The sequence below is a fragment of the Gopherus flavomarginatus genome, chromosome 3 (assembly GCF_025201925.1).
Source record: "Gopherus flavomarginatus isolate rGopFla2 chromosome 3, rGopFla2.mat.asm, whole genome shotgun sequence".
Lineage (NCBI taxonomy): Eukaryota > Metazoa > Chordata > Testudines > Testudinidae > Gopherus > Gopherus flavomarginatus.
Window position 1 is genome coordinate 86,386,478 of NC_066619.1, and position 23,537 is coordinate 86,410,014.

Genomic DNA, 23,537 nt, shown 5'->3' on the forward strand with positions numbered 1-23,537 from the left:
ATAAAACATGTTGAAATAGCTTGCTGGCTTGCAATATTTTATGCCAGATACAGTAAAATATTAATCTTAATTTGCAGTGTTAGCAATATAACCCAAATATGGGTATGTTTATGTGTGACGTTTTGTGGTTTTAACCTTTATAAGCTTGGTAAAAATTGTATGGGACAGAGCAGCCTGCCTCTTGCATGGGGTCTATGCTGTCTCTCCCTGCATATATGCTTGTATGAAATAAAGGTGACTCAGGCTGTCTAATCTAAAATCAACCGTGTGGTCGATTTTCCACAACAATTTGGGGGCTAGTCCGGGATCCACAGATGACTCCCATGAACCAAAGGACCACGGACAGTCTCCTCCCAAACTCTGGGCCCACCTGAGAGGTAAGAGATCTTTTGAAATCTCTATTGGGGTTTGGTGGAAGACTGGCCCGTAGGCTCCGGCTTGGGGTAAGTCACAAGCTGGATTTGAACTTTTATCCGCCAGACAGGCTTGACGCCTTTTTCTTTGGGTTCTTTGGGTTCAGTTATCCGGATACCGGTCCGGATTTTGTTGGTCCCGTTTGGCCATCGGGATCTTGGTAGGTCCAGATACTGGTCTGGGACCTGGCTGTTCTCCACGGAATGTCACTGGAGGTGACGAGGTAGCCGGCAACCCACGGACTGCGCTCCTTTCAGTCCGGAGAATCCTGATCCGCGAAAGTTGATCGGGGGTCCCTTTCGACCAGGTTGGTCGGGACCTGGGCAGGTTTCTTGCCCTGGCGTCTGTGCCAGGAACGTGCCTGTTCGAGTGTGAAGGCCGTGCAGCCGGTGTGAGTGACAGCTGTGGGAAGACGCCCTGAGCCTCCTGCGAAGCAAAAGCTTGTAACCGGAACTGTCTCGAAAGCAAGCCCCACAGCTAAGCTTGGAGAGACTGTGGCCACGTCCAGACTACCCGCCGTATCGGTGGGTTAAAATCGATTGCTCGGGGATTGATATATCGCGTCTAATCTAGACGCGATATATCGATCCCCGAGCGCACTTATATCGATTCCGGAACTCCATCAACCCCAATGGAGTTCCGGAATCGACACGGAGAGCCACAAACATCGATCCCGCGCGGTGTGGACGGGTGAGTAATCCGATCTTAGATATTCAATTTCAGCTACGTTATTCACGTAGCTGAAGTTGCGTATCTAAGATCGATTTCCCCCCCGTAGTGTGGACCAGCCCTGTGAAACACTGACGGGCAGGCCTTGGTAAGGGGCTAGCCAGTTGGGGTGCGTGCATGCTTCCCTGTTCCTTTGCCTTTCCCCTTCCATATCCCCATGACCCTGTGACCGCTCTTCGAGTGCTGTCTTTTAAAGGACCACAGGGTCCCTTTCTTTGCCCCCCTGGAGCCATAAGCTCTCTTCCCTTCTTGGAGAGAAGGGGAGCCCCGGAAAACTGCACCGCCGACTCGACAGCTGCAGAGGCACAGTTGGCTTGAAGGCTGGTGCTCTGGGCTGACGAAAGGTGTGCGGGGACCACGGACTTTCCGTTAGGGTAAAAGTCCCTGAGGAGGCCTGCCCCCCTCTATCACTTTCCCTGTAGGTCTCCTGCCGTGGTGCAGGTCCACGGAAACCTACTCCCTCTTCCCTGCCAAGGGCAGGTTTGAAGGGCCATTGGTGTTAGAATTGTGGCAATCCAAGTAAGCATCCCCTGTGTGAGAGGCTTGAGTGAAAGCGAGCTGCGGTAAGAATGGAGGCTGGAGGGTCAAAAGACATTCCAGTCCACCTAAGGGCAAGCCTGCTGCTTATATGTATGTAAATTATAGTCTGTCAATGTGTAAATATTTACAAAAATGGAATTGGTATACCAAAAATGATCCGAAACTGCAGTTTCCCCTGGAGGGAAGTTTCGACCTTGACAGGATCATGCACCTGCAAGGTGCACTACTTGCCAATGCCGTGCCCCAGGGACAGTTCAATGTGTATTTTAATCAGTATAAAGAAACAGAAAATGATATCGCACAATGAAAAGAAATATATCCTTTCCAATTCCTGTGTTATGAAGGTTATTTTGTGTCTGTCATAGGTCGGGGCTGGAACCCCACCCCGAGGTAGGAGCCACTATGGACCCCGGGAAAGTGAGTGACCCTGGAGTGGCCCTAAAAATAAGGTTGGCCAGGGCTCCTGTCAGCAATAGGCAGACAGTGGAGGGGCCGTAAAACTAGCTCCCAGTAATTGGAGCTAAAAGCCTGTAGGTGTGAATGCTGGAATGATTGTAAGTTACACTCTGAATAATGATGACAGGGGCGAAAGGGACACAGTAAATGTGATGTATTTTGTATGTTTTGTCCACTGTGATAGCCTGTCTATTAAGTGTTTTATATTTAGCCCTTTGAGGATGCCTGTCAGCTGGGTTGTATTTGTCTGCCAGGTATCCACAATGGGGGCAAGAGGGAATCTAAGCAAATTCCCATGCCACAGAAGGGCACTCCCGCCATATACATATACTTAAATTATGGTCTTGGGAACTGGGCAGAGAGTTGCTACCCAGCCCCTACAGCCCCAAGGGTAAAGAATATCAAGTGCCCTAAGTATTAAAAGCCCTTATATGTATCCCTCAAACAGTGTTTCCCCATACTAAGGAAATGTTCCCCTTGCGCCAATTCCCAGGCATTGGTGCTTCGGGTCAGGAGACCTTGGTGTCTGTGTATGAACCCTGGTCTCCCACAGAACTGTATAATTTAATTAAATTGGAGAAGTGAATGTCCCTACCACCCTGACCGCTCCACCAGTGGTAGGGGTGGGCAACATTCTTGTGCTCCACTCCACTTTTTCACCTCTGACTGTTTCTGTTGGTCCTTATGTGCTTTCCTCCTCAGTTCTTGTTTACTTGATGATCTTTTGGGAAAAGATTTGCTGCGTAAATTAAATTGTACAATCGGTTGTACCTCAAAAGGTGTGTATCTGGATGTGCCTGATCCCGCTCACAGTGAGGTCCTGGCAGTTTTTCAGAAGGACACTCTAAGGGAGAAGACCAACCCCAGCCCTTCCTCGTTGCAACAGGAACTGCTGGTTAAGGTCTCTCCCTCCCTGTGGGCATTGTGAGCCGATCATGCCGACCAGGTTAAAAGTTGCCTGAACCCAGCAAGACCACTTCCCAAAAGTGTAGTGAAACCCTCTCTCAAACTACACCGAGGAAGGAATTTTACTGTGCTGTTCATACTGTTGTTCTCCCTGTCTTTCCTGTTGTCTGTAGCCCTGCTACTATCCTTCCTTACAATGCACCGGTGCTAAGGGGTTGTTATTGCCTCAAGGGAAAATTATATTCAGTCCGGACATAGAGGAAACATTAATTATTAGGCAAGATGCATCTAGATGTAATGTATGTATGTAAATAGGTGTGCATAAATAGGTTAGAGGGGGTTTAGTCAAAAAGCCCACCCTCCTTGTTAAATTGGTAGTGAAATAATGCCTGTGACCATGTGAAAAATAATACAGTAAGAAAAAAGGATCGGGCCCAAACAAACGGCAACCGCGGTTTAAGAAAGTTAGAAAAAGAAGTTAAAAGTTAACTCTGTATTTATTGGAGAAAATTAAGCAATAAAACTAAGTACAAATAAAAGAAAAATCTTGGGTTTTTTGAGAATGTTTGTGAATAATCAGCAAAAGGTTATTTAAGTAAAATCATTTGACTATGGCAAAGTTAATCAAATTTGCTAAAGAACACTCTTGGTGTGTACAATCTATGTTTTGTAATAAATTGGTGATGTTTTGGGTTGTAAAACCAAAAAAATACTTTTGCCAGAACAAAAAACTAAACAAGAAAACAATCCAAAGTTGTGATTGCAACAGGGCAGTCAAGACCAGAAGAATGGTAAAAGATTTAAATCTGATTTGGTAACAAATAGCAGATAGAAGCTGTAGTAAGTACCCCATACTAAGCCTTAAGGTGGCTCTGTGTAATCAACGGTCATGTTGCCAAAGAGAAGCCAAAATGGATTGTGCTTTCCATTTCAGATCAACATGTATTCAAAGGCAGAAGTTAAAAAGGTAGAAGTCATTAAAACTTAACCTGGCTATAAAACAAATACAGGAAAATATGGGGAGTAATTTGAGTAATTCCTCAGTTTTGCCTACAATAAGCAAAAATATTTGTAAAAATGATTTTATTCAAATGTTTAAATGTTGTAATTGCAAGACTTGACCTTAGACAAGGTCACAGACCCCATCCCTTGGACATCAGAGGCTAATGAGGCTTTCACTCAGGTTAAGCATGTTCTGGCCTGAGCATTAGCACTGGGCCTCCCTGATTATAAAAAACCCTTTACTCTCTATTGTCATGAAAAGGAGAGGATGGCCCTAGGGGTCCTCACGCAAACCCACGGAAATAAGCAGAGACCCGTTGCATATTTTAGTTCCTCTTTGGACCCAGTAGCTGATGGCTTCCCTCCTTGTCTTAGGTCTGTGGCTGCTGTGGCGGCCTTTGTAGAATCTTCCGCTACCCTTGTGCTGGGCAGCCCCTTGATTATTGCGGTTCCCCATGCTGTTATTGTTCTACTCACTAAGGGGAAAACTCAACATCTCTTTAACTCCAGGCTCACTAAATACGAAATGCTTCTTTTGAATGCATCTAATGTTACCTTAACTAGGTGTCCTATGCTTAACCTGGCCTTTCTGTTGCCCACGGGGGGGATGGTGAACCCCATGACTGTCTAACAGTAACTGCTGGGCTCTCTTCTCCCAGGCTTGATTTGCAGGACACTCCGCTTCAGATTTCTGAGTTATTTTATGTGAATGGCTTATGTCTTAGGAACCCCTCGGGCCAGCTTGTAGCTGGCTATGCAGTTTGTGCCCTCCATGGCCTGGTGGAAGCCTACTGTCTTCCAAAGGCCAGCTCTGCCCAGGTGGCGGAACTGGTCACCCTTACCAGGGCCTGCTCCATAGCTGAGGGCAAGTCTGTTACCATCTATACGGATTCCAGATATGTCTTCGGGGTGGTGCATGATTATGGGCAGCTCTGGAAATATAGAGGATTTCTTACCTCTGGAGGAGCACCCATTAGTCATGACCCTTATGTTAATGCCCTTTTATCTGCCCTTTAGCTTTAGTCTGCAATTGTTGTTGTTAAATGTTCTGCCCATCAAAAGCCCTGTGATAATGTTATGCGCGAAAATGTCCTGGCAGCCGCTGCTGCCAGGCAAGCGGCCCTTTCTGGGTCTCCAACTCCCTCTGAAATTTTTTGTCTTTGTATGCTGCAACCTCTTTCTCCAGCTGCATCCCCTCGTGACCTCGTGCTTTTGCAAGAGTCAGCGTCTGAGGAGGAGTAGGATGGTTGGAGACGAAATGGGTGTTCTCCACACCCTGAGGATGCCTTGTGGTGCACTCCAGATGGTCGCCTGGTTGCGCCCCGGGCTTTGCTCCCCTACCTTGCTTGCGTGGCCCATGGTTTGGCCCGCGTGAGCAAAGGAGGGATGATTGCATCAGTGGTATGGCATTGGTATGCCCCAAAATTTTCAATCATGACTCAACAATATTGTAATTCTTGCCCTATTTGTCTGGCACACAACAGTGGAAAGCCAGTCCGGACTAGACTGGCAGCTCACCCCACTCCATGGGGACGCTTTGTAAATATTCAGATTGACTTTATAAACATGCCAAAATGCTGCTCTTATAAGTATGTTAGTTTTAATAATGTATTTCCTTGTAAAAAGGCAAATGCCAAAACTGTTGTAAAACTTTGGCATACCTGTGAGTAGCAACAGTGAATGTAAACCTAATTTTACTGGACAAATTATAACTAAGTCATGTGCAGCTTCACAGATCCAGTATGGCCAAATGCCCTTAGAAGGCCACTTCCAGTTAAAAAACTGCACTCAGCCCTCATAAAATTTCTACCAGGGCACCCATTGTAACTACCGACAGTGCCCTGCTGGCTTTGGCTCAGATGGACATTCATTTAATAAATGGCACAATGCGTAATTATTGCCTGGCACTAATGAAATGTTAGGTCTTTTTATATACAGTAGCTCTGCCACTCGCTGAAACCAGAAGACTGGGTCTACATGGAGGTCCACCAGCGAGGAACTGCCCTGGCCCCATGCAGAAAGACCCTTATCAAATCCTGTTAATTACCAACACCACTGTGAAGTGCCAAGAATTGACTACCTGCCCATGTTTCTCACTGTAATGGCTCTCCGACTGATGATCGGTCTATCTTTCCTTCTGGCGTTGTTGCTCCTTCTGGATGGCAGGAGTGAAAGACAAGGTAAAAGAACTGGTAACTTCTCCTTTGTCTGCTGACAGACCCACTGTGCCTTGTTAAAAAAACAACCTCTCCACCTAAGAACATAATAAAGCCTCCAAGCAAGCAAGGTGATTGTGCTAGTAACCTCTCCTTTGTGGCCTCACTGCTGGACAGCTAAGTGAATTAAGACTACGAAATCTCGAAGAATAGCTTGCGGAAGATAGCCAAAACTACCTGAAAATGAAACTTTTAATGTTCCTTAACCTCTCCTCCTTAATGAACTTGGGGTGGGGATGGGAAAGTAATATTTTTCTAAATATTAGCCAATCAGTAGCCTCACTAGTAAACAACCAAACATATACCCACAGGACTTGCCTGGCCACGGGAATGTTTTTCTGTTTAGAGGCTATTCCAGTAACCAACAACATAGCCTGTACCCTGTTATAGTATTCCCCCACCCATATGACAAATCTAGAGGCCTCTAAAAGAGTTATCCGAGTGTATAACCAACAGTTATGGTATGGTTCTTCTAGGAAAAGAAACCCTGGTGGGTTCAGATGGACCATACTTAATGCCAGGCTGGGAACTATCAAATTTACTCTGCCCTTATCCCACTTCCAGATCACTGCTACCTGCCCCAATTACTCCCGAGGGGCTGCTCTTGGGTTAGTACAGCAGCAGACTTGGGGTGCATCCTCCCGCCAAAGGAGGGTCTTAGCTGGCTCCTTGTAGGATGGGAAAAATAGTGCCGCCTCTGTTTGGAATATTTACAAAAATCAAAAGCATGATGAAAAATTGGGACAATTGGAATAGGCCATAGGGCTTATTTCCGGGGCACAGGTAAGTGGTCTCCGGGCTGGTGTGGGCGAATTGCGTGTTGTCTCCACTCTTCGTGCCTTTACCCAAGATTTACTAAAAATGATCTTAAGCATCGCTGAGGCTGGAAAGGTATTGCGGTGGGATCGGGCCTGTTCTGAGATGCGGGTTTACCTGAATGACCATTTGGCTAATGACCATTTGGCTAATGGCCATTTGGAGTGATCTTGAGCACCAGGCCTGGCCCACTGCCCTTACAAATGCCTCAGGCATACCATCTGATTTGTGGCCCTGGAGGTACACTTGAAGATTTTCTGGATGGAAATGCTGGTGCTCACAATGCTCCTTTCAGGCCTATGGGCCAGTGAAAGAAGTGTGGACTCCCACATATCAAATCCTCCCAGATCCTTGGGAAAGTTGTATGTGGGACTGGGTCATCCACTGGGATGTTTGGGAAGTGAGACCGCCCGATGGCCCTAACCATTTCTTGATTGGCACCCCAGAAATAACACCTGATATTTGGATAGGATTAGAAAATCAATGGACCTCCTGGCCGTTAAAACCCCCACAGCTTCAGTGTATTCGAAAACTGAAGCCAGAAGAAATTGTCACTATTAATGATCATATTTGTTGGGAGGGTAGCGGACAGATAACAACCATTGATGCACAGCCACTTATCCAGGCTAATAATGGCTGTGTCTATGTCAACAATGCTATTTTGTGGGATGTACACTTTCATCTGCACACGACCTCAGGAAATCATGTCATCTACTGGCCCGCTGATAAGAATGTGCAGGTGAGCCTCCAATTTCAGGTGCCATTTAATTAGACCACTCTGGTCCCTGATCGATTCCACAATTTACTCTCCCTCCTACCGGAGGTCCAACAAATCTGTGAGCTGCAGGAGCAAATCCACCAGCTCCAAAACATGTACCAGAGTAAAAAAAATACCTTTCAGACAGCCTATAAAGTTTCAACTCTTTGCACTAAGTATGATGCCTTGTATTTTATAACCAAAACCTTCCAGCAGCCCCAACCCCACCACATTATCACCTGGGGAGTTATAATAATTTCTATATTAATCAGTATATGCTTCTGCTGCTGTTGTTGCAGACGATGTTTCCCCCCTTGTTGTTCCCCTCACCAGTCACCTACTCCAAAGGTAACCTCTGACCAAGTAGCCCTAGTCCCTCTTAGGGAATTGGCCTGCCAAACGCCAGATATACCCACGTATGAGGAAATGGCCTCAATCCACGAACAACAAGCAACCAGTAAAAATTAAAGATTTAATAAACATCCAAGTTTAAAAATTTGATGCCATAAAAGGCATCAAAAGGAGGGAATGATAGGGAACATAACCCCCCCCGTCTCGTTAAATAAGCTTTGCAATTGTTTTTACAGGCCCCTATATGCAGGCCTCAGGCTTTAACTAAACCGATGCTAAATAAGAACAATTTGTTTATCAGCATATCGAGCACTGGGGCATGAAGAAACTGGGGTGTGAAGAAACGGGGTATGAAGAAACGGGGTATGAAACACTAACAAAAGAGGAACTGGGAGGAGGACAAGGGGTCCCTTGGGTGCCAGCTCAGCTCTAGGCAAGTATAGCGTGGCAAATATTGCTTACTTAAGATAACCGCAGGGAGGGGTTACAAAATGACCAGTGCAAAAACTGCCAAAACACATAAAACATGTTGAAATAGCTTGCTGACTTGCAATATTTTATGCCAGATACAGTAAAATATTAATCTTAATTTGCAGTGTTAGCAATATAACCCGAATATGGGTATGTTTATATGTGACGTTTTGCGGTTTTAATCTTTATAAGCTTGGTAAAAATTGTATGGGACAGAGCAGCCTGCCTCTTGCATGGGGGTCTATGCAGTCTCTCCCTGCATACATGCTTGTATGAAAGAAAGGTGACTCAGGCTGTCTAATCTAAAATCAACCATGTGGTCGATTTTCCACAACAAGTCAAAACAAGGTTTACATACAGCTTGCTATTTTAACTGAGAATTAGACTTTAAGCACTGGTATAACAATTTTAAGTGATTCTCAAGTATGAAGGCTGGGAACTGTAAAAGAAAGGTTACAGTTTTATTATTTTCTGTTTGTTTATTTTGGATAAGGGAAATAGAACAAACGTAAAGATGAAAACAGGAAGGTCAGCAACTACAAAGGTAGGCTTTGTATACACTACTACTTATGTCGGTATAACGTATATCACTCAGGGATGTGAATAAGCCACCCCCGCCCTCCTCTCCGAGTGATGAGGACAGCGCTATGCCAGTAAGAGAGCTTCTTCCGCCAACATAGCTACCACCTCTCATGGAGGTGGTTTTATTCTGCCAACGGGAGAGCTCTCTCCCATCTGCATAAAGCATCTTCACCAAATGTGTGACAGTGGCACAGCTGCATCAGTGCAGCTGTGCCACCGTAGTGTTTCCAGTATAGACTAGCCCTTATTGCAGGCCAGGTTGGAGAATGACAAGATGGGAGAGGTGTGTGAACACCAAAAGTGATTAGATGAACAGAAAGACAGAGTGTGAACACCAAAAGTGGGAAGCAGATATGAGAGCCAAGGAGAGTGAGGCAGAAAGGCAGCAGCAAAAAGAAGCAGAACACTGGTGGGTCCTGGAAGCAGAGTAGCTGCTCACCAACATGCCATGGAGCTGAAAGAGAAGGAAAAGCTGCATGCCCAGTGCACAATGTACCAGCAGGGGAAGATCCCAGAGTTCCCAAGTGCTCCCTCAATCCAAGGAACACCTACCTGGGAGAAACTCTGCCCTTCACATAAAGAAGCAGACTGTATAAGAACACTTTACCACTTTTGAAAGGTTATGTGAGAATCATACTGTAGTTTCAGAACACAAGAAAGTCCCCACACTGATTGCAAGGTTGTCTGATAAAACCTTAAATGTATTTAATGAAATGCCAATTGAACAAATTTTGAAATATCCCAAATTAAAAAAGCTGTCTTGCAAAGATTTCAAATGACCACTGAGGTGTAAAGGTTGAAATTCAGAAATCTCAGGAAAAGTGCTGGCATGAGTCATAGCGAGTGTGTCTGTAAAATGTGTGATCAAATGAGAACAGACAAAGGGACAAAGGGCTGAGAACTATGTCCAGTTGTTTGATCTCTTCACTCAAACGTTCTGGGGAAGTTAGAGACACAGTGCAGGATAAATCTTTACATTCTGTACAGGAAGTTGACATCCTGATTCCTTTGTGCGAGCCCAAAAGTCCGGTGAGTGCAAGACAGAGAAGGACGGGCAGAAGCTTGGTGTAAAGAGGGGGCCTTCTTTTATCACTGGGAAGGTGGAGGGTGGTGAGGATCCCAGGCACTCACCTTCCCAGAATCGTTCCCCTCCTAGAAATCCCCTTCACAGACCTTCTGTGCAGGAGAATGGTCAAAGAGGGTGCTATCAGGGTAACTCTACTGAGCGTAATTGCTCTAAGCTAAAAAACCCCCCAAAACACTTAGCCTCCACCGAGGTTAATACTGTGATTATTAACATACTGTTAGAACTTGGTACTATGGGGTACCTGGGCCATTGAAACCTCCACATCACCACAGGAGGTTTAGGCTGGGCTCTGGCAGGAGGACTCTGTGAGGCTGGACTCTGCAGGAAGTAACACCAGCAGGACTTAAGTGCAGTTCCTCACCGCCCACTGATAGGTTGGCACCAGTACTTAAGCCAGACTGGAGGATGTTGGCTTCATGGCGGCCTTCTGGGAGTTCTGGCTGGCCTGGTGAGGGCAGAGATGCGCCTTTCCCTCAGCGTGGCGGTGGTGGGACATGGGGAAGGTGTGCCCTTGGCTCTTCTGCTGTGACTACACCTGGGGCGCCAGCTGATGGAGGCATGCAGCGATAAAGCAGTTGGAAAGGGAGGTCTTAGAGCTGGAGAGGTATCTGTCCACCAGCCCCAAAGATCCATACCTCTATGGAGCATGCCAAGAGAAGCAGGAGAAGCTCCGGGCCCTCGAGGACCATTGGACCCGGGGTGCCTTTGTCCGATCCTGCATCCACCTCCTTCTGGAGATGGATCGTGGCTCCCGCTTCTTCTACGCCCTGGAGAAAAGTAGGGGGACCAAGAAGCACGTCACCTGCCTCCTGGCAGAGGACAGCACCCCCTCACAGATCTGGAGGAGACGCGTGGGAGGGCCAGGGAATTCTATGCAGGCCTTTTGTCCCCAGATCTGACCGATCCTGATTCTTGCAGAGTGCTCTGGGACGGACTCCCAATGGTCAATGCGGGAGACTGAGACTGGCTAGAGATGCCTCTCACTCTGGCCGAGTTCTCGGAAGCCCTCTGCTGCATGCCACCAATAAATCAGCTTCAGACCTGTGTGCAAGAGACTCCAGACTGGTTTCCAAATCTGCCCATCTCCTGATGCCTGGGTCTTGTTCTGCCCTCTGGCCGGTCCTGGATTTTGGCTCTCTGGTACCTGACCAGGCCTGACACCTGCTCTGACCGCTAGGTTTTACTGCCCACATCCCGATTATGACACACAGAGGTGCATGCTTAGTCCCTGATTAATTTTGTGAGGTCTGACGCTGAGGAGGTGGACCTGGAGTTTATCAAGGTTGCTGAAGTAAATGGCAGGGAATTCACAGCCCGGAGAGACAACGGTGGTGCACAAATTTATCTGGTCAGGGAAAGCATGGTCAGAAAAAACTAACATGTTACCTGGTGAGGATGTAGAGCTCCTGACATTGGAGAAATATAAAATCCCTGTAACTCTGGTTAAAATGCATTTGGATTGGGAAGGCTCGAAAGTTATCTTGAAAGCTGGGGTAGTTAGACAGCATTCCCATAGCAATGCTGGTGGGAAATGATATTCTTAATATATGCAAGATTGTTAAAATTGTAACTCATAGTAAAAAGGAATAATTGTCCCATGATCTCAGAGAATTGTGCAGATAAAGAAACAGCTGTCAGGGAAAGGGACAGCCCTAGCTCAGTACGAAGAAGCAATGTGCTTTCAAGCGTGGGAGGTGCCAAGGCCAGCTTTTGCATAGCAAATAAAAGTAGTGTGTTCATAGAGCTGGAGAATGGGAAGAATTAACCCCTGGTACTGAATAATCTGCTCAGCTGCCAGTGTTTTGCAGATGAACAAAGGGCAGACCCTACTCAAGGGTGCATAAAGGGATATGTCCTGAAGGGATCCCTCACTGAAGAGAAATGGGGAAATGTTTTTTGAAAAGGAAGGGAGACTATGCAGGGAATTTCCCATGGGAGGAAAGCCTTGGAAAACCTGACAAGCAGCTGGTTGTACCTGCCCAGCACCATGACGTCCTTTTGCTGGTCATATAGGGGCCCAGAGAACCCATGAGAGGTTAAAGAAATATATCTACTCGTCAGGGACACAGAATGAGGTGGGAGATTACTGCAGGTCTTGTGAATTATCTCAAAAAAGAAAAAAGACCTGCAGGACCCTAGAAAGTTTGTCTCCACCTCTTGCCCGTAATATAAGAGGCATTTCATAGTTTCGCAATGGACACTGTGGTCCCTATTCCATGGCCTACCCAAAGCGGGAAGAAATATATTACTAGTCTCCCATGAACAAAGACCAGAGCCCAGTCTACAGTGCATAAGGAAACTACCTATCTGTCTCCTATGTAAATTAAGCACAGTGGAATCAAAGCAATGAAAGCCCTATTTACACATAGGGAAACCCACAGGAAGGGAAAATCAGCATGAAGATCATTAAACTTTTGAAGATAAAAGGAAGGATAGAAGCCAGCTTGGGCATCCATCACTAGACAGACTCAAGGGAACAGAGCTCTTGCAAGCTTAGACAGATGGGTCCTTCAATCAAAGAGGGGTTGAAGTCACTGGAAACTGAATATAGGTAAGAAACCTGCTTAGACTTAATCCTTTAATCCCTTATTCTCTATGAAGGTAGTCTTAGAAAATCACTAACCTGGCACCAGGTGCTGAACCAGTGGTTTTGACTGGGGTCCAGCTGAGAGATACTGAAACATAAAATAGAATTTTAAATGACAGGATATAGTAACAGCAATGCAAACAAGTCATTACTAATATGCTGAACTAACAGTAATACATAAAATCCAATTGATTTAACATATAATTGTTTTTTCTGGACTGCAGTCATGAGTCCTGCTTAAAAATTGCTGGCACAGTATGGCTGCTTAGTTTTCAGAGCACAGTAATTCACATGAATAGAATGTGAGGTGTAAGAGAGATTTTGTAGTTTTGTAGTCCGCTATAGGAAATAGTATGTATTTTACTTGCAATATGGCCAACGTTTAAAAAAAAATTAAGTGCCCAAGTTGAAAAATGTTGGCCTATATGCTCATTCTTGGGTCTCACCTCCTGTGCATAATATGAAATACAACAAGCAAGCTACTGATGATTAAGAAATTGTTCATAGGGCATATGCAAAAATAAATAAATAAAAAATGAAAGGACCTGATTTTGAGGCTGGCGTCCATTTTTGAAGGCACAAATTTAGGTTCACAAAAATTGTACCTGCAATTAATTGTGGGTGCAGATACTATCATTTAGACATCTATGTACCTGCATGAGCCCAGAGAAATGAAGGCTAAGTTGAAGCCTTTTTTTGAAATCTTAGTACGAGGAATGAATGTAAGTCTTCAAACTAATTTGTAAACTGTCTTTAGCTGGTCAAGTTTATGATATATAGAACCCACTGTCCTTATTCTGGTAAAATGTTTAGATTTTTAATGCAGGAATTCTTCATTGGTCTGGAAACTGCATTGTTCTGTGTAAAAAATATTCTATCTGTGATTTTGCAAGAGTGGGACTCAAAGATATTTTCCTAGAATCTGAGTGATGATTTTTTATAACAGAGTAGATTTACTTACCAGTACTGAACATATACAGGTCATCAACAGCTTTTCCGTAATGAACTCCACCATAGACATAGATATTTTCCCCTGTTACTGCTGAACTGTGTCTGAGGGTCTGAGGTGCAATGCCATTAGTTTTTACCTTCTGCCATGTTAAAGAACCTAAAACAACAAACCAAATTTTTAGAGAATCTTCCTCTACTTTCACTAAGTAGAAAGGGAAACAAATATTTTCCATTTTAGTTTCTACACACGATACAAATTCTCCTCAGCACAGCAGCTCTATGACAAAAACCATCAGCTCTGTCAACATTTTTCACATGTGAGGGCTACAGAGCAGATATGCTCCTTGAGTCTCTGCAGGACTATGATGATTTTTAGCCCTTTTCTAAATATAAGTTTTTTAGATTTTTTCCAATTCCACTCCCTGGATCTGGTGACTTGTATGTGTCTCAATAGCCTAATTCCTCTAGGAACAAAACCTCTGCTTCCCAAAGAATGGAATATTTTGAATTTTTTATCCACTTTCTCCATGCTGGCTCAGCATCACTGGCTGACACATTGGTGGGTAGCTAATGCTCTGCTCACTTTCTGTGCACCCGCTTTGAAGACAGACTAGCAGCTGTGTAGTGCACACTCATTCCTGCATGGCTGGTATCAAAGTCTGTGAAGACTGTGCAGGTGTGTGTGTGTGTACATATAGTAGGGTGTGTGTCTTGCTCTCTACAATCAAGCACGCAGTGAATTATTGTTTCAAACTCTAAAATAGGTAAATATTCAGATGATATATCTGCCTTATAAAAATATGGCAAGATTATGTTTTGGCAAAGAAGCTATTTGTGGAGGTAGATGTCTAGTCCTAAAACTAGGGAAGAAACAGAACTTTGCTTCTACAAAAATCAGCAGGAGGGGAAGAGATATTTGAAGATTCTGAAACGAACACTTGTCCTGATCCTGCATCAGAAATCGTGCAAGTGAAAGGAGACTCTGCTCAGGTGCTGGGGTCCAGCCACGTGATCTGATTGCAGGATCAGAAAGATCCGGAGAAAACAAGTGACACTCACAAACTGGAGGAGCGGGGGCTGTGGGGGGGAGGGAAGGAGACAGATAATATACTTAAGTTCTCTGACTATATTTACAACTCATTAGGGGATGAATTGCAGAACATAAAATTTCCACCTTTCAGCCACCTATTCCTCATTCAAAATACAGTACCGAGCAGATTATATTGGAGACTAGCAAACTACAGATAGAAAACCACACAGATTATACAATCTGCTGGAGGTTTGACCATTTTCCTGTTTCACTGTCATACAGACCAGTGGAAAGTCTATAGTCATACAAAGATGGGGAGAGTGTGTGTTGAAGATAAAAGGAGAAAGAAAAACGGACTGACCTGATGGTAGAGGTCCTATTACAGAGCACAAAATCACTAGGAGGAGATGAATGAGGCATTTTTAGAATAAATAATAGAAATAGATTATATTGGAGACTAGCAAACTACAGATAGAAAACCACACAGATTATACAATCTGCTGGAGGTTTGACCATTTTCCTGTTTCACTGTCATACAGACCAGTGGAAAGTCTATAGTCATACTAAGATGGGGAGAGTGTGTGTTGAAGATAAAAGGAGAAAGAAAAACGGACTGACCTGATGGTAGAGGTCCTATTACAGAGCACAAAATCACTAGGAGGAGATGAATGAGGCATTTTTAGAATAAATAATAGAAATAGCAAAAACATAAGACCCGGTAGTAATTGGGGACTTTAACTAACCAGGCATCTGTAGGAAAAGTAATTCAGCAAAATGCAAAATGTCCGATAAGTTATTGGAATGTGTTGGGGAAAACGTCTTGTTTCAGAAGGTGGAGGAATTACTGAGGGAGTGCAGCCATTTTAGATTGATTATGACTAATGGAGAAATTGGTTGTGAATCTGGAGGCAATGTGGGTGAAAGTGATATATTTTATGATTCTAAGGAAAGGAAGGAGCAGCAGAATAAGGCTTCAAAAAGCAGACTTTTGCAAGCTTAGAGAACTAAAAAAAATCTACTGGAAAAAAAGAAGTTCAGGGGAAATGACAATTTCTGAGAGACAATATTTAAGACACAACAGCCAACAATCCTGATGGAAAGGAAGGAGAGAAAAATAGAGGCCAATATAGCTGTATCAAGAGCTCTTTAATTATTGGAAAATTAAAAAAAATCTATAAAAAGTGGAAACATGGACAATGCTAAGGATGAGCACAAAAGAGGTGCACAAGCATGTGGGGACAAAATCAGAAAGGCTAAGACAAAATGAGTTTCATCTAGCAAGGAGCATAAAAAGCAATAGGAAGAGGTTCTACAAATACATTAGGAGCTAGAGAAAGATGAAATCAAGTGTAAGTCCACTACTTAGTGGGAATAGAGAGCTAATAATGTATAACATCAAGAAGGCTGAAGTGTTTAAAGCCTGTTTTGCTTTAGTTTTCCCTAAATAGGTTAATGGTGACACACAATTCATATTAACAACAAAGGGGAAGGAACATAAGCCAAAGTAGGGAAAGAACAGGTTAAAGAATATTTAGATGAATTAAATGGATTCAAGTCAGCAAAGCTGGATGAATTTCATTTTAGGGTACTAAAGGAACTAGCAGAATTAATTTTGGAATCATTAGAGATTATCTTTGAAAATTCATGGAGAACAGGTGAGATCCCAGAAGACTGGAGAAAGGTACTATGTTTGCCTATCTTTAAAAAGGAGAACAGAGGACCTGGGGAATTATAAACCAGTCAGTCTAACTTTGATACCTAGAAAGATACTGGGATAAATGATTAAACAGTTTATCTGTTAGCACCTAGAGAATAATATGGTGATGACAAATCCATGTTGGCTATTACTTAAGAACAAATCATGCCAAACGAAACTTATTTGCTTCTTTGGCAGCGTTACTGGCCTAGTGGATGGGGGAAGCAGTAGACATGATATACAGTATCTTGATTTTTAGTAAAGCTTTTGACACAGTCCCACTGTGGGATGAAGAAGGGGTCTGTTGTAGGTTTGGTATTATTCAATATTTTCATAAATGAGTTAGATAAGGTAGTGGAGAGTATTCTTATAAAATTTGCAGGATGAGTTACAAGTACTTTGAAGGACAGGATTAGAATTCAAAATGAGCTTGATAAATTGGAGAATTGCTCTGAAATCAACAAGATGAAATTTGATAAAGACAAATGCAAAGTAGTTCACTTAGGCCACGTCCAGACTAGGAATTAAAATCGATTTTAGATACGCAACTTCAGCTACGTGAATAACGTAGCTGAAGTCGAATTTCTAAAATCGAGGTACTCACCAGTCTGGACGGCGCGGCATCGATGTCCGCGGCTCTCCGCGTCGATTCCGGAACTCCGTTCGGATTGATGGAGTTCCGGAATCGATGTAAGCGCGCTCGGGGGATCGATACACCGCGTCCAGACTAGACGCGATATATCGATCCCCGAGCAATCGATTTTAACCCGCCGATGCCGCGGGTTAGTCTGGACGAGGGCTTAGGAAGGAAAAATCAATGCACAGCTATGAGATGGGGAATAACTAGTTGGGCAGTAATACTGAAGAAAAGGATCTGGGGATTATAACGGATCACAGATTGCATATAATGTGATACAGATGAAAAAAAGGCTAATATAATTCTGGAGTGTACTAACAGAAGTGTTGTATGGAAGACATGAGAGGCAATTGTACCACTCTACTTAGCACTTGGCCAAAGCTGGAACGTCCAGTTTTCGGCATCACACTTTAAGAGAGATGTGGATAAATTGGAGAGAGTCCAGAGGAATGTAACAAAAATGATAAAAGATTTAGAAAACCTGACCTATGAGGAAAGGTTAAAAAACTAGATATGGTTAATCAAGGGAACAGAAGAGTGAGAAGGGAATTGATTAGTTTAAAACTATGTTAAGGTTGTTATCAAGAGTATAGTGTTCAGTTGTTCTCCATGTTCACTGAAGGTAGGACAAGAAGTAATGGGCTTAATCTGCACCAAGGGAAAGTTCGGTTAAATATTAGGAAAAAATTTCTAACTATAAAAATAATTAAATATTGGAATAGGTTTCCAAGAGATGTGGTGGAATCTCTGTCTTTGGAGGTTTTTAAGAACAGATGAGACAAACTTCTGTCAAGGATGGTTTAGGTTTCTTTAATTCTGCCTTAGCGCAAAGGGATGAACTCAGTAACCTCTCCAGGTGCCCTCCAGCCCTATATTTATATGATTCTTTGCCAAAAATTCCCTGACCTGTACAAACTTCTGCATAAGCTCTAAACTCCACCAGCTCTACTCCACATTGTTGTCTTCTTGGCATTGGTGAGCACAGTGCCATGTTACTGTATCTGAAAAATGTGTTCTCACACCTCTTACTTTATATGCCATAATCAGCTGTAGCGATTGGAAAGATTTTAATGCTACTTACTCTCACACAGTAGAAAACAGAACCTGCATCTTTAATCCTAATGATAAGGAGAAGCAACCTAGACTTATTCTCCCTATTCTGGAAGATACTTGAAAGATATTCTTGCTCCAGGAAAGCCTTCTGTGAGTGAGTGGCCTTTCTTCTCTAAGGAAACCAAGCAACTCCAACTCCAAAATAAAAAATACCAAAGCATTCTCTATAGGAGTTACCCTTATCCCAGTCTCAAAGTTCCCAGACTCCAGATGAGTAGTACAGCCCATAATACCCAACTATGAAATACATCATGTAACTAGGGTGACCATATTTCCCAAAGAGAAAAATGGGATACCCCTCGATGCTGTTGCTCATCACTGGAACCCTGGCCTTCCACCCCGAGGCTGTTGCCAAGTCACTGGAACTATGCGGGTGGCCCCCTCAGGAGGCTGTTGCCTGGTTGCTGGAATCCTGTGCTCCCCTGCCCCCCGCCGCATGCTGGAACATGCTGGAACTCCCCCAGCCTTGTCTCCACGCTACAGTGGAGCTGGCATCTCCGCTTGCCGCATCTGCACCACACCCCACTTTTGACAAAAGTAGGCATTTGTCTTGTTTGCTCTTGCCAACTGATCAAGTCAGCAAGAGCAAACGGGACAAATGCCTCCCTTTGGAAAACAGTTGGGATAGCCAGGACAGGGCTTAAAAAAGGGACTGTCCTGGCCAAAACAGGATGTATGGTCACCCTACACATAACAGGTTCCTACTGGCTCCTCCTGTCCATTATCACCTCCCTTGTTATTCTATCCTCACAACTGTTTTAATGCAAAATATTCCATTACCATATCTCTCTGTGGCTTCCCACAAATACACTATACCCTCCCCCACCCAACACATACTCATTTTACTTTTATTTCTCAAGGTGTCAATCCAAAGCCCACTGAAGTCAAGATTTATATCAGGCCTTTAACTCACATATTAAACATTAGCACAAAATGTATTTATATGCTAAACGCATCTTTTCAAATAATGATAAACTGTCTGATTGAGACTGCACTTTTTATTTTCAGTGTTTTGTAAATTTACATCATGAATTTGGTTTGTACACACCTTGTCCATTACCTGTTCCTTTATTTCCATTGCTACTTACTTGAAAAAAATAATAAATAAAGCTTATTTATCAAAAAATCCAAAGACTTTTAAAAATGTGTTATTGTTGCAGAATAGCAAAACAAAGAAAAATAAATAATGAGAGTGGTTGGTAAAGGTTTATATCATTTACACATCAGAAGCCATATAAAATGTCTGCAGTGTTAAATCATTTTTCTAGAGAGTACATATATCATAGGTTACATCTCCGTTACCAGCAACTTTATATAGTATTACCAAACAATCTTACACAGGTTTATTGTAATAAAGCTTTTATAGACCAAATCAGTAATATATTTTCGTAATTACTGACTTCTGCTCTTGATTTTGAGCGAAATTACATAGTAATCACCTTCAGAAAGCTTTCCAAAATCTTGTGCAAATCCCAAGGTGGGGAGGGGATAGCTCAGTGGTTTGAGCATTGGCCTGCTAAACCCAGAATTCTGAGTTCAATCCTTGAGGGGGCTATCTGGGGATTTAGTTGGGGATTGGTCCTGCTTTGAGCAGGGGGTTGGACTAGATGATCTTCTGAGGTCCCTTCCAACCCTAATGATCTGTGATAATGTGTGTAGGCAAATTAGGGGTCACATAAAAAGCAATCTGTGTGAGTTACCCTAATGCATATTCTGAAGTCAGGGGTATCAGCATATCTAGGTGAGGTGTTTGTGCATGATATTTTGAAAGTTTGACCCTTACTGTTGAATTTTGATTACTATTTAATGTTTTTTACTTTTCAAAATAAATAAATCCAATGATCACACAGTACAAAGTGATATAGATAGTGTTTATATTAGTGGCCTCTGCCTAAGGAATGTGAATATACTCTGAAAATGTGCATTGATCTTTGGAGAAAAAACCCACTTCCCCCCAAGCCAAATATATAATGTACATTATACAACATGTCTGGCAAAGTGACTTTTACATTAACTTTTCAAAATGTAGCCATTAAAGTTTTATTTGTTTATGTATGAATGCTTAAAATTATAACTTTTAGAGGGTCTTGCCCAGGTCTAGCTCAGTGCCTAAAAGTATGTTCCTTTGTGGAATAGTTAGTCTGACTTGAAATGCAGTGCATCATGAACTGACATTTGGTACAGAATTAACTTTTCACTTGGAAAGTTTACAGCAGGGAATCTCAACCACTAATCACATTGCCTCAGGGATTGAAGTAAGAAGACATACCTCAAAGACCTGAAGAAGAGTTCTGTGTAAACTCATCTTTCTTACTAACAGAAGTTGGTCCAATAAAAGATATTACTCATCCACTTTGCCTCTCTAATACCTCAAAGAGGCACACTCAAATGAACTGTATTCCTTTTATTTCTCTACAGGTCATGGGAAAGTAAAATCTAGAAGTAGAGTAACAGCTACATAGCAAAAACAGAGTAAATCCATTGACAACCATCTTTATTTAGTTAACTGACTATTAAACAACAGAATTAGCTCAATTTTTTTGTGGGATTAGGTCTAATAAATATTTCTGCCAATAATAAAAGATGGAGTATAAATGCAGATTCTAAAGCAGATATTGTTTAGGTTTCATCTTCTAAAACCTCTCATTCTAAGATAATTACAGCTCTCAATCTGCAAGAGCACAGTCTTTTCCATAGAAAAGGTAAGGATGCCATTTCTGGAGGAGGGTAGAGGTGTTAGGAGTCATATGTGGGGCTGTCTTGATTATTAATACATTAAAATAATCATTGCAAGTTTTCATAATGAAAGCAGCATATTGCTTCAATTTGAATAATGGTCCCTTAGACTTGTCATTACCTTAGTGGACTATAAATAGCACAAAATGTAATCTTATATTTCTACTCACTAAGGTCAAAGCTGTAGACTCCTGGAAGGCATTCTTTAGCATCCGGGGTTGAACACCCTCCAAATAAATATATCTTCCCTCTTACTACACTGTAATAAAAATAATGATTTTACAATTGGTTCATAAAACATATCCTGAATTATTAAAAGTGATTACATAGAAAACCCATTACATTTTTTGATTAATTCCTGTTAGCAATGCACATATTTAAACTGTATTTTGTATGCTGCAATAAAATTTTATCTGGATTCCAATTAAAGTTTTTACCTCCCCACTAATTGTGCCTATGCTGTTTGTTTAGATTTACTAAAAGGTACAACGTCAAGTTGTTTAGGTCCACAGACTTTAAAACTGTTGTAGAAAAAGATGTCCTCTGATTCCAAGAATCTAGTAAAAAGTTCTTCCCACTCCATCACTGAGTAATTAAAATATTCAGTATTGTTTTGGCCTCATGATACATCTAAAAACGAATTGGATAGTATTTTTTTAACTGAGGAAATTAGTTGGCAGTACCCTTTTACCCCAAAATGGAAACATGTCTATGGATTTAAAGCAAATTCATCTACAAATGAAAAACCTAGAAAGCAAAAGCATGTTGATGCAATAATTTGAAATTTTATTCATCATCACTGTTAAAATGGTACCATGTGGCTCTTTCTCAGATTTGCCTAATATGAGCGTTTGTATTCCAGCCACAATTTCCTTCTATTTTTTCACATTGTATTAATATTAATGGAGAATATGAAAGTGGCAGCAAACAAATATCATATATCATCTTATTGACACCAGTGCTTGATAGTTAATGTTTTGAAATGCTTTTGAGATATAATGCTCTGATAAAAGATGTTAATAAAGTGCAAATTATTTCTTTTTAGTCAGTGGTTATTTCTGCAGAACTGGTTTTGCTAAAAAAGGATTTTGTGCTGCACTTTTATCTACCTATTGCATACTCCCAACTGTTCTATATAGGTTATTCCAACTAAACAGCACTTTCGGTAGACATGTATGTCACTTATTGGATTAAAGTATGGATACAACCTTGTTATAATGCTTCATTATCATTCTTGGAAAACAAGGTAGTATTTAACATCCAATGCATTCCAGTATCCCTAACGAACTTCACATACATGAAGATGAATTAATGGATGTTATTATGAAAATCTAGATTTCTTGAGCCAAGAATCTTGATAATTACAGTATTTCAGAACAGCAGGTTTAATTAACTTAAGCCAAATCACAAGTCTTTTGTATCTTGGATATCAGTGTTTATTTACCTTGCAGGATCAGGCAAACTTAAAGAGTCCACTTTGATGGCCCACATGGGGCCAAATGTAAGCCTCAAGTAGAGACCATTTTAAAATACAGTGAAGTCAGTTATTTTCTTCACAGCCAGACTTCCACTTGTCTCTTACCACTTTTGAGGACTCCCTGCCATACAATTGTTTGTCTCTCAGGTATTCTGTCTGTTTGTAGTATGTACGTATCACATTAAGTGAGTTCCAAACCAACAAAATAAAACATTTCTGAAAAGGCAAATTGTACTTATTTACTACAAACTCCTAAATTGCAAGTATATTGTGATGACAAATAAATAAATACACCCAGACTGAAAGAATAAAGGAGGGAATGTGGTCCAAAAGAAGGTGCTCAGAGGCAAGTCTCCTAAGCCCTATTCCTGACTCAGTCAGAGATTTGTCAAACCACTTAACAAGAGTGAGGCACTGTAAAAAGGGGGATAATACTAAGCTACTCCATAAAGATGCTGTTAGTTTTAATTAACTGATGTTGTAAAGAGCTTTGAAATTCTCTGAAGGGCAGAGTGTCCTGAATTATTATTTTTTAGAGGATAAAACTTCCATTTTTCTCTGACAATGATTTTTTTCTGTGGTGAAGTAATATGGTCTCTATATGGTGTGATGGGGCAAGTCCAGATGGCTACAGTAAAGTACTAAGATACAGGTATGTTAGCCCCAGGCTAAACAAATCCCTAGGACCCTGGTAACCAAATGGCAGTTGCTCCAGGTTAATCAAGGCACCTGGGGCCAATTAAGATCTTTCTAGAAGGCAGTGGAGATAGCTACTTTAATTAGAATACCTGCAGCCAATCAAGGCAGGCTAATCAGGGCACCTGGGTTTCAAAAGGAGCTCACTCCAGGCAGGGAGGAGCTAGAGGTGTGTGTGTGTGTGTGTGTGTGTGTGTGTGTGTGTGTGTGTGTGTGTGTGTGTGTGTGTGTGTGTGTGTGTGTGTGTGTGTGTGTGTGTGTGTGTGTGTGTGTGTGTGTGTGTGTGT

The 23,537-nt window shown here is 42.3% G+C and overlaps 1 protein-coding gene across 5 annotated transcripts in view; it reads right to left on the reverse strand.

Moving 5' to 3' along the window:
• Positions 1-23,537, reverse strand: part of LOC127047504 (rab9 effector protein with kelch motifs-like) — a 90,757-nt gene that overhangs the window by 54,728 nt on the left and 12,492 nt on the right. For all 5 annotated transcript variants that reach the window (XM_050945853.1, XM_050945851.1, XM_050945852.1 and 2 more), the window contains 3 exons: positions 21,248-21,336; positions 13,876-14,022; positions 12,951-13,002 (listed from right to left, as the gene is read on the reverse strand). In XM_050945853.1, coding sequence (XP_050801810.1) covers positions 12,951-13,002; positions 13,876-14,022; positions 21,248-21,336 — 288 coding nt within the window. The remainder of the gene's footprint in view (positions 1-12,950; positions 13,003-13,875; positions 14,023-21,247; positions 21,337-23,537) is intronic.